Here is a 16366-nt window from a genome sequence, read left to right as displayed (position 1 = left end):
ATATAATCTAATGTTTCACTAAATGCATCCAAAAAGCACAAAGAGAAAAACCAAATGTTTAGCTATAATAACAATATAACATATATTTAGATATTTAGATGCTATAGGACATTGGGTTAAAGCTTTTGGTCCTTATCCCACCGACGATAGTGACATGCAAATTGCCCACTTCCACTACCACTAACCCTAGAATTTTCTTCTCCTTTTTAATCTTTACGAACCCTAGACCTTTCTACTTTCCAGTCAAATTAAGAATTCATGCACAAAAGGTTAAAGCACCAAAAAGGCAAGACAGAGAAGAAATGGATAATTATACTTATACCCTTTTTACTTTTATATTTCTTGTCTTGTTCGTGATTTATTTGCGTTTTAACATTGAATTCCTAGGGGTAACTAAGTTTTTATTAAAATCAAATTAATCGAATAATTTGTAACGATTTGATTAGTTCGGAAATGAATAGGGTTCGATTGAATTTTGATTTTGAAATTTTTTTGATTAAACTAAATTAATGGATTTAAGATTGTAAGTATATAGATAGGTATATTACAACGTATTTTCATTTATATTTGTTGAAATATTATAATGTTTTTAACTATATTTGTTAGAACATTTAATGGTATTAAGCTTACGGTATTAATACTTTGTAATTAGCATAGAAAAAAAAGAAATTAAGAAAATTAGGCTTAAATTTGAATATTTCAATTAAGTTTGATTTAGATTAAATTAATTGATCTAATTCGATTAATTGGTTAACACTTAGTTTTCAATTGTTTTGATTAACTTTTAAACAACATAAGTTAATTTAGTTTAAATAAATGAACCGAATTAACGGTTTGCTCACCCTTCTTTACTTGGTTCCAATTTGTTATTATATGGTTCTGATATTAATTATTTTCAAAGATGTATTTATAAATATTTATAATATTGACTTTAACTTCCTATGATAATGAATTAAGACCACAAACATTTCACAATTAAAAAAAATCATGGGGAGTTAAATGCAAAGATGTGAAAAACAAAGGGTGTAATTGCAATTTAACCCCAAAATGGAACTGAAACTATTTTCGTCAAAATGAAACTGAAATGCAAATGAAATTGAAATGCAATCAAAGCTGACCAATCACGACTCAGCGATAGATCGGCTCATTCCTAACCACATGTTCAGATACGCTTACTCTCACGTGTCATCTTCTCCGCCAGTCAGCTCCCACATGACGTCACGTGAACTAGGTCCCACCATCCTATCCTTCTTCCTCCGCCCAAAAAAAAAAAAAAATTATTTCTTTTACTTTCTCTCCCTACCTGTGTTTACGGTATCTCTCCTTCGTCTTCATTGCTTATTTTGCATTCCTCTGTTTATTCTAAAAAAAAAGAAAAATCCGAAAAGTGATTTATATTTTTAATTTTCAGTTGGAATTTTGTGTGATGTTTCATTTGTTCTTGTTTTAGTGGGTTTTTTTTTTGTATTTTTTTTTTTGGGGGAGTTGACGATGTGTGGAGTAATTGCAGCACGTGTTTACGAATCGGGATTTGGAACTGGATTTGTGATTAGCTGTGGTTTCTTTAGAAATGTTTGATTGGAACGACGAAGAGGTAATTAGATCTAAAGTTCTTTTTTTTTTAAATTTTAATTTAATTTCTTTTCTTGCTCTGTAAATGACTCTGTTTTTTTTTTTAATTTTTGTTTTGAGTATGCTGTTACATAAAATATGAATTCAATTTCATTTTTAATTTATTTTATATTTTTCAATATAAATAATTTTACTTGGAATAAATTTAACTGAAAATTTGCTATTTTGGCTCTGTTTTTGTGTTCTGTCTATGTTTTCACATGGATCTTTCTGTAGTTCAGCTCTGATTAATTGACCATAAAAATTGAAGCGCACTTGTCAAGGTTTCTATTTAAGGAAATATCTTTGCTTGGGATTGTGATGCAACCATCAATTATAGTTACTGTGGTGGATTTTTATTTTTATTTTTTAAAAATTATTATGAAATTAGCAAATTAACGAGGGTGCTTAGGGTACTGGTTATTATTTTCTATAATGAATTATCATCATTTTGGATGAATCATTTAATGAGATCTTGGTTTTTGGTTAGCAATGATATAATGGAAAAACTATGGGTCTTAGGATTTCCTCGCATAAAAATTCAATGGTTTTCTTGCTTGAGTTGAAAGAAAAATAGTAGTCTTTGGTTTAGGTAAAGAAGATTCTGAACACAGGAATAAGGTTAATGTTAGAGACCTAGGATGTATTGGACGTGATAAGCTGTACGAGAGTGGAGTAATCCTGAGAACAGTTTTAGTCTGGAAAACCAAAGGATGTTTTCTGGGGTGAACATGGAGCTTTGGTCTTTATGAGGTGTTGAAACAGTTCATAAGGAAGAATTTATATGGGTTAGGAACTAGAAAGCATGAAAGATGAGAATCAATGGAGTGAACTTGTCTGCTAGTGATTAAACAGTTTATGTGCATGGGGGAGCATAGCATCATTCTGTGTTCTGCAGCCTCTTGTTAACTTAACATGAAAACAGAAAAGTAGAGGAACTAAATAATAGCATGAATGATTATATTAGTATCAGTATTTGCATTTGTGCTGTAGGTTGCATGGTTTATAATGAGTCCGAGGATAAAGGTTGTTCTTCATTTTATGCTTGGTGGCTGTTCATAGTTTCTTCCCTCCCCACTTCCTTTATTTATTTATTATTATTATTTTTAACTTAATTTTGTTGACTCCCTAATTTCCTGGCACCTATGAGGACTAAAGAGTCATCTCAAGGGACTTCGATAACTTTTACATGTAAAGTTCTCTCCAGCCCTCTTGTGTCCGTATTACTATTCTAATTGTAAAAGCAAGGGGAGTCCTTGGTTTATAAACTTAATCATAGTTGGCCTTCAAGATCATTCTTGTAGCTTAAAATAATTAGTTTATTGGAGAAGTTTTCTGTGTTATTAACGAGGAGACCAAGCACTGAGGCAACCTGCTCAAGCCCTTTAGACAGTTTTAATTCGATTTGACATCAATTCTAGCTATTGTCTGGTTTTCGTCACTGTTTTTGGTTTTCTTTTTTACCATTTTTACTGCCGCAGTACTTCACATACTTTTATGTAGAATATTAAAATCTACAATGTCAAGGCAGCGTATATTTGTAATTGAAATTTCGTGACACCTTGATCAGGACTTACAGGGGAGATTAACTTTCTAGTTGTTCACCTGTCTGCATTCTTATTAGACAGACATATTTGGTAAATATGCATGCTTCTTGATCGCATATGGTAAAGAGTGCTGTGAACCACTCTGCTTGCGTTCTTTGTTAGTTATTACTTTTAGCAGTCTAAGGTAGTCTTCCCCTTTTCATCATGTTTGGGAGAGGTTGTGCCTTCATGCCTACATCAGTGAGCTATTTATTAGCTAGGAAGATTTTTGAACAGATATTCATTTCCTTCATATTTGCATGCTAGGGAAGCTTATGTAACCGTGTCTGCAGTTGCATGGGCAGTAGCATCCATAGGCTGGACAACAATTAGTTAAAATATGACACAGCTCTCGATAAATTCTTTCAACTCTTGACTATAATTGGGCCTGAACATAGCCTTTTAAAAGTAACGGTTTGCTTCATCATGTGTACTCTTCCCCTTCCCTGCATGTGTATGTTAATTATTGATTAACATGTGAAAAAAAAAAAGAAAAGAAAAACAGAGTTTGAATTTTAATACTTAATGGTGCCTGCTACATTTGGGATGGGGACTTAATGGCGCCTGCTACATTTGGGATGGGTTAGCTCACGGGGCCCTTCAAGAACCCACAAATTTATCATCAGCAAAAAAGAACTTAGTTACATGTGATCAAACAGGATATTTTAATACTGTTCAAAAGAAGAAAAAGGGATGTTCCAATATCTACTCTATAACTCACTACTATATGCCTACTTCTCTTTGTCGATGGACTATTTAAGTACTTCCTGGATCATTTTTTCCCAACCTATATGTCTTACCTTTATATCTGATGTGTTGATTTCTGGAGTTCATGAAAGATGGGCTTCCTATATCTTCTCAATCAGCAACTTCAATTTCTTTTAACTCTGTGTGTCAGATTCAATTCAGCATGTATTGTCCTCAATTGTGCTTTGTGTCTTTTTTTTTTTTCCTGGTTCAAAGGGACTTACACATCTCGAACATGACTATTTTTTGCTCCATCAATAATTACTTTTGATATTGAATCTGTTTGCTTTACATCCAATTGAGAGAACAGTAGTGTATTATTATATCTTTTTTTGCAATTTTTTGTTTTGTATGTACATAGAAAGTAGTGTTATCTAAGGTTAATTTGTGGGAAGGATGCTTTAAATTGTGATTCAAAGTAAATAATAACGGTAATAGGTCCAATCAACATAGAAACAATAAACATTCTTGGGATCAAATTCATTTCGGAACCAAATCATGTTGAAGGAAGATTGAATGGATTTCAAGTGAAGTCAAGACATTTGAGCAGAAGGAAAGAAAACTATGAGGCTTTGTGGAATAAATGAGGCTGTGATACAAGTGAACAAAGTACTGATCTGGGTTGGGGAGAGAGCTTGATGATTTTTTATTATAATTTCCATTCGAGAAACTCATATCCTATCCTTCTGATATCTTCTGAGTTCTAAACAATTTCTATCCTTTTTTCCTGTGGTGATATTATCGTTATTGGCAGTGATTTAATGAGGCACAGCCATGGGCTCATACACCAAACAACAGAGCTGCTGCTTCGCCATAGCTTTTCAATTATTTTAACCATTTTACTTTAGTATTATTATTTTGATTGCTTCATAATACCTTGTTGGATGTCATATGAGTGATGATATGATCCTTTACTCATATTTTCAGCTAACAAATATAATATGGGGTGAGGATGGCGAGAGTGATGATCATATAGTACCTTATCAAGAGGGAAGTGAAAACTGTCGTAGTAAGAAGGAATGGAGTCAAGAAACTGCGACCATAAAGTCTACTGAACAAAAGACACCTGGGCATAAAGTTGATCTTCATGGAAGAAAGGTGGAGGGCAGTTCCAATTTCAATGCAAATGGAGGGATTGCCACCTCAGGATTTGGCATGGGCTCGTGGCCAGAGTTATCTTTATCTAATGCAGCCAAAACTGATCAGGATTCCATGGGAAGTGAAGTCTCTAACAATTTGGCTGAAGTAAATAAATATAGTTCAACAAATGGTGAGAATATTATTTGTTTAGACTAAAGCCAATAGAAGTTGTTTTTTCTGTTTCTTTTTATAACCCTAAATAAGCACATTCTCTCAACAGCAGGGACGACTGAACTTACTAAAGATTCTCAAATATTTCAAAATCCCAATGAAGGCAAAGAACAAGGTGATTTTGTGGACTACAGCTGGGCTAACATTGGAAGCTTTGATGATCTTGATCGAATTTTTAGGTAAAGCACAATTTTTACCTTTCTTGTTGCTTATGAAAGCATTGTAATGACAATCTAGTCTGGAAGATTGATATTTGTGCAGTCATCCAAGTAGTGTTTGTTATGATTCCCACGTTTTCTTTTGAACTCGGTAAGTAACCACAAGTTGATAACTTTTGTTACCGTGGAATGACCTGTGGGGTCTTCACATAAATGATCATTTTATTTTTGTGGACTTCTAACTTCAAAATTTTCAAGTTTCATTTGCTCTAAGTTGTAACTATTCTGTGTATTCTTAAATGTGGAACTAAAGCACCTGAAGCTCCTGCACTAGTTTGTTCACTTTGGTTGTCCAAATTTAGTATACACTTATTTTGTGTTTCCCTTGATTTTGTAGCAGTGTTCCAAATTAGTGTAAGTAAATTTATAAAATAAGCTTGCTTAATTCTAAAAGCATTTATTGCTTCAACTACCCTTGTCCTTTTCTCAGGGCAAAAGGAGATAACTCCAATCATAGTGTTCCTTTCCTTGTTTCTCATTCTTTTTATCGTACACAACGGCATCCATCTGACTCAATATTCTCACAAGTGATGATTTTGCAGCAATGATGACCCAATATTTGGCAATGTAAGTCTTGGTAGTGCTGATGAGTTGTGGTCTTCATCTAAAGAGGTAACAAACAGAGCAGCAAAATCCTTTCCTACTGCTGTGGATTCTCCTAGTTTAGGTTTAGGAGCATTAAGGAGCACATCTGAGAATTTGGAGGTCAAAAGAGAATATGAGCAACAAGATAACCAGCCATTTACCCTTAGTAATGAGAAATTGGATGGTTCCACATCTCATGGTCTGCATCATGTAGAATTTGCTGGAGATGAAAGTAAATCCATAATTGAGGAGCAGGTGTGAAAAATCCACATGCAGGATGATCAATTCTTTATTACTCATGCTTTTAACTTAAACAACTAAACCAACCTATAAATAACATAATTTCTAATTTTACTTTCACAGATGAATGTGGAAACCGGGGGAAGAACCAGTGCATCAAAGTCTCACCTGGTTGCTGAAAAAGTTATGGCCCCTAATGAATTGGGTGATAAGGTATTCCTATCATACACTTAATACTTAACTATTCAAATTGGCTTTGGTTTCTGGTATTTCTCTTTAACATTTGGAATAAATTACTATTTTCCATGTTCCTGGGGATGGCAAGTTTGAATGATGTCCCATTTACTGTGCATTTACAGAACTATAGGAGTAGGTTTGTAGAACCTTTCTTTAGTGCTATGTAGGGAGGGAAAAAAGAGTCTAGCATCTTCAAGGGCAGAATATTAAAATAAATAAATAATTTTGTTAGCTATAAACAAAATAGATGGGTGGAATTGGTTGTTAGGTTGTCATGTGCCTGGATATTAGTGGGTTTGGCTTGGTATTATTAGGTCATGGAAGATATCTAATAATATTAGCCACTGAAAACCCTCCAAGAAGAGGTCCTTCTCCTTGTCTAATTCTAATGTTATTGTATATTTACCTATGACATTTAACTGTGATTATGTGCTTTCCATTGTAGACAGTATTTTTCAAGCCCTTGCCACATCGTTACTGTGTTAAGTTTTATTTGAGCTTTTGGTAGATGCTGATATAACTTTTGAGTTTGGAATAGCTAATAGATGCTGAGAATGTTATATTATATATAGATGTTCTAATGTCCAATATCTAATTTATTATGCTAAATCAGGCCCACTTTTTTTATATTATGGCGATTTGCAAAATATTGGTTGGGCAGAAGCTTAGTTTTGGACATGTGGAAGATTGCCATATACATTGACAACAGGTTTACTGGTTTATATTGTCCATAGAGCTATTGAAGTTAAGAATGGTGGAGATTGCTTTAACTAAAGACATCTTTGACTTATTCATGTATAAAAAAGTTATATCCCATTTAGCCTAAAAATGTCTTCCGCAGAGGACTTTTATGTGTTAATTTGGCCTATTTTTGTTTTTCCTTCAAGCTTGGGTAATTCTTTCTCCTAAATAATAACTTATTTCTTTACCCAAAATACAAGAGAACATCTTAAGGGTTCTTCTTTCCTCCTTTTTTTTCCCCCCTGGGGGGGAGGGTGGAATTGCTATTATGCATTAATTTACCATCATTTTAAGTATTGCTGTTCCAGTAAAGATGTCAATGTGTTATTTTGAGTTTAATTCTTCTCTGTGCAGGCATATAGGCAGAAAAAGGTGTTGAAATTTCGGAAAAAACCTGGAGACATAGGTGAGGCAAAACTATTACAGGAGTTATATGGTACATGGACTCCATCTGGAAACCCATTGGCTCCATATGAGAATAATGTGGCAACCTCCATAGTAAAATCTTCTCCATCTTCAGTTGTTGATCAGCAGAGGCAGCTTCGAGGATCTGACTCACTGCAATACCAGCACATCTCCAATACATTTGTGGCCCCTTCCACATACGGGAATCTTACAAACCAATATCCTGCAATACCTGTTTTGTCCAACATTCAGTCTGGGGAATTTAAAAAGCAACCCTTGCTTTCTTGTTATGATGTTTCCCCTAGCAAGGCAAATCCTGTGAACAGGTCAGTTGAGGCTTCTACAAAACCCTTGAGCATGACACCTCAGGAAAAAATTGAAAAATTGAGGCGGCGCCAGCAAATGCAAGCACTACTTGCCATTCAGAAACAACAACAGCAGTTTCATCATCAAGTTCCTTGTACCGATCACTCTGTCATTCGAAAATGTAATCAAGAAAATCAATTTCAGCATGTTGAGAGAGCTGATGTTGAAGACCTTACCACTCTTGCCTCATTTGATCCAAACTCCCCTCTAGAGCAAGATGATTCTAATACAGTCTCTGTCGCAGTTGATGACTACTCAGTGGAGGAAACAGTACTTTACCGGCTACAAGATGTAATTGGAAAGGTATGCTTGACTTTCTAACAAATTTTTTCTCTCATTGGCTAATAAGGAATCAGTGACACCATCAAATCAATGTTCACAGTTGGACATCAAAATTAGACTTTGCGTAAGCGATAGCTTGTTCCGGTTGGCTCAAAGTGCGATGCAGAGGCATTATGCCAGTGACAGAAGCAGCACTAACAAAAGTAGCAGGGATGAAAATGAGGTTGCAAAAGAAGAAAATAAGAAACATAAGAGGTTAGTAAACTCTACACTGTTGCTTTTATATTTATTTTGAAAGGGAAGCTGATTTTATATTATCCTTGGAAACATTAATCTTTGTCATCAACTCTCCAAAGGTTTTAGCAAAATTAAATAGCAGTTGATTACTTATGGTTTGCACTATTAATGGATGAATGCTGACTTAGTGAGGTGTTCAACTAAAGATTTATTTTTCCCATAACTCATTTTCTAGGTTGATGAATTGCTAGCTTTATGACAATTTGCTATATTTTACACTTTAAATAGCATGGTGATAACTATGGTTTCACCTTCCTTTTTTTTCACCTGGGCTTAGCTGGCTCTATTATATACTTATTGGCAGTTTCTTTAGATCCTCTTTGCATTCTTTTCCATTTTGATTTGTGGAAAGAAGTAGAAAAAGGGGAGATTTAGGGCTTGGTATGTTTCTTCCATATTGGGTTGACTAAGAAGAAAATTCTCCAATCAAGAGACAATTTTTTTGCATAATGATCTTATAGGAAATTACTGGAATTTTTTAAATAAATTTCTTTTAAAATTCTCAACATCTCTCTTATAGCTAAAATTTTTAAAGAATCAGCACCTCTTACATGTCCATTTTGTCACCACCATAAGATTTCTGTTTCCAATTTCTTCCATAGATGCAGCCAAGGAAGGGTAACAGCACATTGCCTTCGTAAGAGCATAATTTCAGTTAAGCAACTTACTTTTTTTTCTCTTGAGTTTCTATCTTTGATAGGTGATTAAAGATAAAGCCACATTTCTTAACTTAGGTTTAAATCAGTTTTTAATTATATCATTTGGTATAGAGCATTTGCTTCAAGCTCTAAGAGTTTCATTTACGTGTTCTTTTGGGGTTCAAGACAATTTCGGTGTCCATCTAGAGTCCCAATCCTTATGAGATATAATCCATTATAGATCATGTGGGCAGCCAAAATGATCAAATAAAGCCAAGACGAAAATGTTATAGAATATTCAATCATGGCCTTTAAACTAGGAAACATGCACCCACAAAAGAAGAATTTTCTGGGCAAATTAAATGTTCTGTGGTTAAATTATTTTCAGGAAGAAGAAACTCAAAATTTGGTAACTTTTGAATTTAGCCACTGCTTGAAGCACATAAACTAAGGTGTCATAATAATGGAAAATTAGAAAAAGCCATAGATGGTAATGAAATTATCAATAGTAAGACTTGGTATTTCCTGACAAAACTGAATTCTGCAATAGCTATGTTACTGCAAGTTTTGGACTTTGATGATCAACAATATGCTCTTAGAGTGTTTGACAAATGGAATTGTAGCTCTTACTTAACAAACCAAACAATGCAACTGTGTCTAGAAGTTTCCTTTCATCCACACTATGCCATTCCATTGCGGTATTTTGGGAGGGAATTATGGTTACCATTCAATCATGCTGGGTTCTTTTTGTCACCTCAATTTTATTTTATTTTTCATGTTATTAACAGTTAAGGTTTGTGTAAGTTAAAGAAGTATATGCTTACTCATTTTTGTTTATTAATTATCTGCTTCTCTGCTGAGATTTCATAAGTTTCTATGATCTGGTCACCATCCAACAAATTCAAAAGCATTGGTGTGGTTTTATTTGGTTTTTGTTTCTTGCTTAATGTATTATATCATTGTAAAGTCTTCTTCTGAACTTTCAGATTCTTTCCATAAATCAACAGCCTTTTCCAACTTAAGATATCCATCTCTATCCCTTAATGCTGCATTTTGTGCCTGTTGGAGTTAGATTGCATTAGAAGCTTGAGTATCATCTTATTCATAAGCTGTACTGGTACAGGATGTCTGACTCAGAAACAGAGACCAATCCCATAGACCGAACAGTTGCTCATTTACTCTTCCATCGGCCTTTGGAGTTGCCAGGAAAGCATCCTGAGACACCTGAATCACCTGCTTCCACAAAGTTCCCTTGTGAGCGCAAATCAGCAAGTTTATTGGGGTTGCCTATGGGTTGCATATCAGACAATTCACATGTTCAACAAAACCTTACCCACCAGGTCTTGAAAGGTCCTTCCCCATTGGTGGACTCCCAACATGTGGAACAATTTAAGAACAGCACTTGAATAGATAGTTCTGAGAATGCATCAAACTATGGACCTGCAGATGTTGGAGCCACTGATGTTGAAGCCTTGCAGTGAAACTTCTGAAATTATTTTAAGGGTAATTCCTTCCTTTAGTACTTCCAAGTATATTTAATGCGTGCTTTGAATTATTATACGGATTTAGTGTTAATTCCAAGGTATTTCTTTTCTTTGTCAGCTGATTTGACCCTTTCAAGCTTATCGTGGAGCCATGAAAATCTTCTTCGCTTGGCTGGATCTTTATCAACTGGCGGGATCTGAAGCCTTAAAACATTGTCATTTCAAGAATCTGTGGACATCATTTGCTATACTCCAAAACAGTATAGGTACTTGTATTTGAAGTCAATCTTAGCGTCGTATCTTCGGTCTGTCTATCCTCTGACGTACTCCCTGGAGACAACTTTGTTTTTGTGTGTCTTCTAAACTAGACCTCGCTTGATATGTCAAACCTAATAAGTCTTGGCGAACCCAAATTGCCTCTTCTATTCTTCTTTTACCCCAATTTGAAGTTCTAAAAGCTGAGACTCATTATTGAATCAATGCATCACCTGTCGTTTATAACTTTAAATATCCTGCTTTAAGCTGGGACTTCTCTTATTCTTGTGCTTAGTTGCTTCTGCCCTAATACTACTAGCTCATCATTTATTTAGTGTTTGTTTTTCTTGGTTATATTCACGTTGAGTTGAATTGAATGTTTTAGAGGCATTGTTAGTTCCAATTTAAGAGGAAAGAAAAAGGAAATTCCACCATGAATATGATTGTGTTGGTGTTGGATTACATGCATGTTTCTATTCGATCATTGAATGAATAACTAAATATTAATGCTGACTTTGACTAGACTAGTTGAATGACCTATATATTAAAATAGAATGGACTATTAGAAATGCTGGAGATAGTCTTCAACATGGCAGGCGGCAACCATTGGAAATGCTACCCACTTTTACTAGTTCCAAAATTTGTCATTTTCTTTGATCTGACTAGCAAGAAACTCAAAACTGCTATTCCAAGATATATTTAGAAATGGAAAATTGCTTTCAGTTGTCGAACTGCACTTTGTTGGGGGTTTCCATATGGCATTGTGTGGACTCAAATTCACTTATGGTTTTTAAGTATTGCTTTGGAGTACTTTTATTAACTTGGCTATAAATATCCATTTCTATCATAACTTCTGGCTGTGCCGGTACTCACATCAACAAGAAAGATGGCTTGCTTTGCATGGCTGTATCAAATGCTGTGCATTCTCTTGTTTTCCCCAAAGCTTCAAGCTATTTTGTCAGCTTCTTTACCTTCATCAACACATATAGATGAAAGTGCTGCTTTGCTACAATTTAAGAGCACCTTTTCTCTTAACAACGGGTCTTCTTATGATTGTGGTTTTGTTGGTATTAAATCCTATCCGAAGACAAACTCTTGGAAGAATGGTACTGATTGTTGCTCATGGGATGGGGTTACTTGTGACAGTGCCACAGGTTATGTGATAGGCTTGGACCTAAGCTGCAGCTGGCTTCGTCGCAGCATCACTTCGAATAGCAGCCTTTTCCTCCTCCGAAACTTGCAGATGCTAAACCTTGCCCATAATGATTTTAGAGCCTCCACGGTTTCATCTGAATTTGGTAATTTTGCTAGTTTGATGCATCTTAACCTCTCCTCTTCTCGGTTTTCTGGGAATGTTCCATCTAGTACTTCTCACCTGTCTAAATTGGTTTCGCTCGACCTCTCTTACAATCATTTCCAAATGACAATTGAAGAAGTTACTTTCAGAAAACTTGTTCAGAATCTAACAGAAATTAGAGAAATCTTTCTAGATGAAGTTATCTTTGGGTCATTCGAACTTGGTTCCTTGATGAATGTGTCTTCTTCTTTAACATCTCTCAAGTCTTAACTATTGTGAGTTGCAGGGAAAATTCCCAGTATACATTTTTCAGCTACCTAATCTCAGGTTGCTTAGTTTGTACAGAAACCCAGAACTCATTGGTTATCTTCCAAAATCCAATTGGACTGGACCCTTAGAGTTTTTGAGCCTTTCGGACACATCTTTCTCTGGAGAGTTGCCTGATTCAATTGGCAATCTAGAATCTTTAAAGCATATGAATTTTGCTTTTTGTAACTTTTCTGGGTTAATGCCAAGATCATTGGGGAACCTTTCGAAACTTATTCATCTAGGGCTCATGGCTAATAGTTTTATTGGCCATATCCCATCCTCACTCATAAACTTGACAGATCTTACATTTCTTGGGCTTTCATCTAATCAACTAGTTGGTTCTATTCCTAATACGGCAGCTTCGTTTCATAGTATACTTTATATAGACTTGTCTCACAACTCACTTAATGGAACATTGCCATCTTGGTTGTATTCCCTATCATCATTACAGTACTTGTATCTCCATAATAACCAACTCATTGGTCGTATCCATGAGTTTCAGCAAACATCATTGATAAAAGTAGATATGAGAAACAACAAATTCCAAGGTTCTGTTCCCAGCTCCATATCCAGACTGGTGAACCTCACTGAACTCGATTTGTCATCCAATAACTTTGAGTGGCAATTTAGAGTTAGACATGTTCTCAGAGCTCAAAAATCTTCTTTTTCTAGACCTTTCACATAATAGGTTATCCTTGTCCTTTAACAAAAATGACAGTCCTATGTTGCCTGTTAGCCTCGAGTTTTTGTCTTTGTCATCTTGCAAAGTAAATGATGAGTTTCCAAAATTTTTAAAAGTCTTAACCAATTTGCAACAGTTAGACCTTTCTCATAGTGGTATCCAAGGACATTTGCCCAAATGGGCATGGGACATGGGGAAGGATTCATTGTCTTATCTAAATCTTTCTCACAACTTGTTGACATCTTTAGAGGAAATTCCTTGGAGACATGTTGAAGTTATGGACTTCCGATCCAACTTGATTGAAGGAAATCTTCCGGTTTTTCCTCTCTCAACAATCTCTTCTCAAATTTGCAATGTAAGTTTCCTTGAGGTGCTCGACTTGTCTCACAACAACTTGAGTGGAACCATCCCGGGATGCCTCGGAAGCTTCAATGCAAGTCTTTCAGTATTAAATCTAAAGATGAATAATTTTTCCGGAACCATTCCTTCGAGATTTGCAGAGGATTGTGGATTGAAGAATATCAACATCAACTCAAATCGACTAGAAGGAACATTGCCACGATCTATGGTGAATTGCAGAAACATTGAAGTTGTTGATCTTGGAAACAATATGATAAACGATATATTTCCTCATTGGTTAGGAAATCTCTCAGAATTACAAGTTCTCGTCTTACGTTCAAATAAGTTGCATGGTTCCATACGTGGTTGCAAGACTGATAATTGTTTCTCCAACTTGCAAATTTTAGACCTTTCCAACAATGATTTTATCGGTCCTCTGCCAAGCAAGTACATTGAAAATCTAAAGGCAATGACAAAGATTGGGGAAGGCCAAAGCCCTTATTTGAAATACGTGAGTCCTAATACGAACCCGTATGGTTACTCCTATGATTATTCTGTAAGTGTGGTCATGAAAGGACACAACAGGGAACTCGTAACAATTTTGGAAATATTCAGGAGCATGGATCTCTCAAATAACAAGTTTCGAGGAGAAATTCCAATATCCATGGGAAAGCTTGTTTCACTTAAAGGACTTAACTTGTCTCGTAACAGCTTTTCTGGTCATATCCCCTGGACGATGGGAAACCTGAATGCTCTTGAGTGGTTAGACCTATCCTCAAACAAGCTGGTTGGGAAGATTCCAAAGCAATTGGTAGACTTGACATCACTTTTCCTTGAACCTTTCCTACAACCAACTTGTTGGACCCATACCTCGAGGTAAACAATTCAATACATTTGAAAATGGTTCATTCGAAGGAAACATGGGGTTATGTGGATTTCCATTGTCCAAAGATTGCAAAGAAGATGAGGTAGGGCAACCAGTACCATCATCTGTGGATGACTCAGAATCCGAAGATGGATTTGGCTGGAAGGTTGTTTTATTGGGTTATCGATGTGGATTTCTTTTTGGAGCCATGGGATATCTTGTGATTCGAAGGGGCTAAACCCAAATGATTTGTTACTTCATGGTCTTGTACTTGTTTGGGCTTTATGAAACTCAATGTTGATGAATCTGTTATTGAGAAGTTATGTGTTGGGGGGTGTGTTACAACATCATAGTAGTGTGATCAAAAGGGTAATTTCCAAATCTATTGGTATATTTTCTTCATTTCCTCGCTTTGAGCTTATTCTTATTTTCTCAATATTGAAAGTAATTTCAAGAGAAAATTATGAAAAATAACCTTTCTAATAAGCTCACTTCAAAAATGACCTTCACTATAATTTTAATTGTTTTAAGACAATTTTTGACATGACTTAACAAGAATACCTTTTAAACCATTTAATCCAAATTAAGTGATCCTAGTTTCATTCTTTTCTCCCACCATTCAGATAAAAAATTCCAAAATTAAATCGATTTGGCTATCTCACCGTCTAGCTCTCCAATGCCATTGGGGTCTATGTCATGCAGTCCATCACGGTCTATATCTCATCGTCTAGCTCTCTAACGCCATCGAGGTCTCGCCATCCAACTTTCTCATCACTCCAAAGTGCAGAGATGACATCAAGGTATTTATTATGGGTTCTTGGGTTTATTTTTTTGTATTCATAAAACGTAAAAGTTGATAGGTAAATTATATGACTTTGAAAACTTAAATCTGGTTGGGAGTAGTGAAATCAATCAATTTATAGGCGATGTGTGAATATTTGATAGGCATTGCGTTACTAGATATTAAGGCGTGTGACTAGATATTAGGCATTGCATGACTGACTATTAGGAATTATAACCTGTTTATTTGACATTACGTGACTGAATATTAGACAATTGGGACTAGATAGGAGGCATTTCAAGACTAGATTTTAGGAATTGCGTGAGTTGTGCATTACGCGTTGAGATTTTAGGAATTACTTGACTAGTTTGTAAGCATTGCGTGATTAGTTTTTAGTAATTGCGTTGCTTTATTTACCTAATACTGAAGCTGATTATTTATTAATTCAACCCTCTTAAAAACAAATTCTGTAAAATTAGAAGAGAATTAGGCATGCTTAATAACTAATTCAGCCTTTTTAATTCCACTTATATCGGTGTAGAAAAACATCCAGATTCAACTGACACAAAACTCTGAAATTGTCTTTAAAGCACTTAATGTATCGATTTATGAACTAACCATATTTATTAGAAAACAAGCCTAAAACCATTGAATACTTTTCTAAGAGCCAGAATTCATGTCTATAAATAGAGGGAATCATTATCTATTTTAATCAAAATCATCTGAAAGAAAATCTCAAAATTCTCATGGCTTCCAAATATTCCAAAAGTGAAACTAGGAAAGAGGTTGCTGCTGAAGAGAAAGATATCCCTGACAATGTTGCAGCATATTTGGTCAAGTTGATGGACCAAATTGAGAACACGACAAAGGACATGTGTGGGTTGATGGATAAGGTGCTGCTTTGTAAACTAACCTAATCCCCCTAACTTAGACATGATAAATAAAACTAACTTTAAATAAACTTTTTTATTTACTTAAAAGCCCCTTCCTCTATTTTTTAATTTTGAAGGCACCCAAGGTCATAACTACAAATAAATAAAATACTAAAACAATATTTACTTATTTATTTTTATAAAACTATAGCTTAATA

The 16366-nt window shown here is 35.1% G+C and overlaps 2 protein-coding genes across 2 annotated transcripts; both read left to right on the top strand.

The window, feature by feature from the left end:
• Positions 1-1292: 1292 nt before the first annotated feature.
• On the top strand, positions 1293-10767 carry LOC110426114 (agglutinin-like protein). The gene is given in 8 exon segments (XM_021441217.2): positions 1293-1594; positions 4872-5214; positions 5305-5434; positions 6016-6313; positions 6422-6511; positions 7631-8350; positions 8430-8584; positions 10388-10767. Coding segments are annotated over 8 exon segments (2118 nt in total). The 5' UTR covers positions 1293-1570; the 3' UTR covers positions 10746-10767.
• A 1122-nt stretch (positions 10768-11889) lies between these two features.
• Positions 11890-14733, top strand: LOC110426113 (receptor-like protein 6). Its single transcript, XM_089785299.1, is given in 4 exon segments — positions 11890-12498; positions 12587-13230; positions 13328-14458; positions 14460-14733. Coding segments are annotated over 4 exon segments (2658 nt in total).
• Positions 14734-16366: the final 1633 nt, after the last annotated feature.

The sequence above is a fragment of the Theobroma umbraticum genome, unplaced genomic scaffold, assembly GCF_002168275.2.
Source record: "Theobroma umbraticum cultivar Fairchild unplaced genomic scaffold, ASM216827v3 scaffold_55.0, whole genome shotgun sequence".
NCBI classification, from domain to species: domain Eukaryota; kingdom Viridiplantae; phylum Streptophyta; class Magnoliopsida; order Malvales; family Malvaceae; genus Theobroma; species Theobroma umbraticum.
This window is presented reverse-complemented; position numbering and strand designations above follow the sequence as displayed.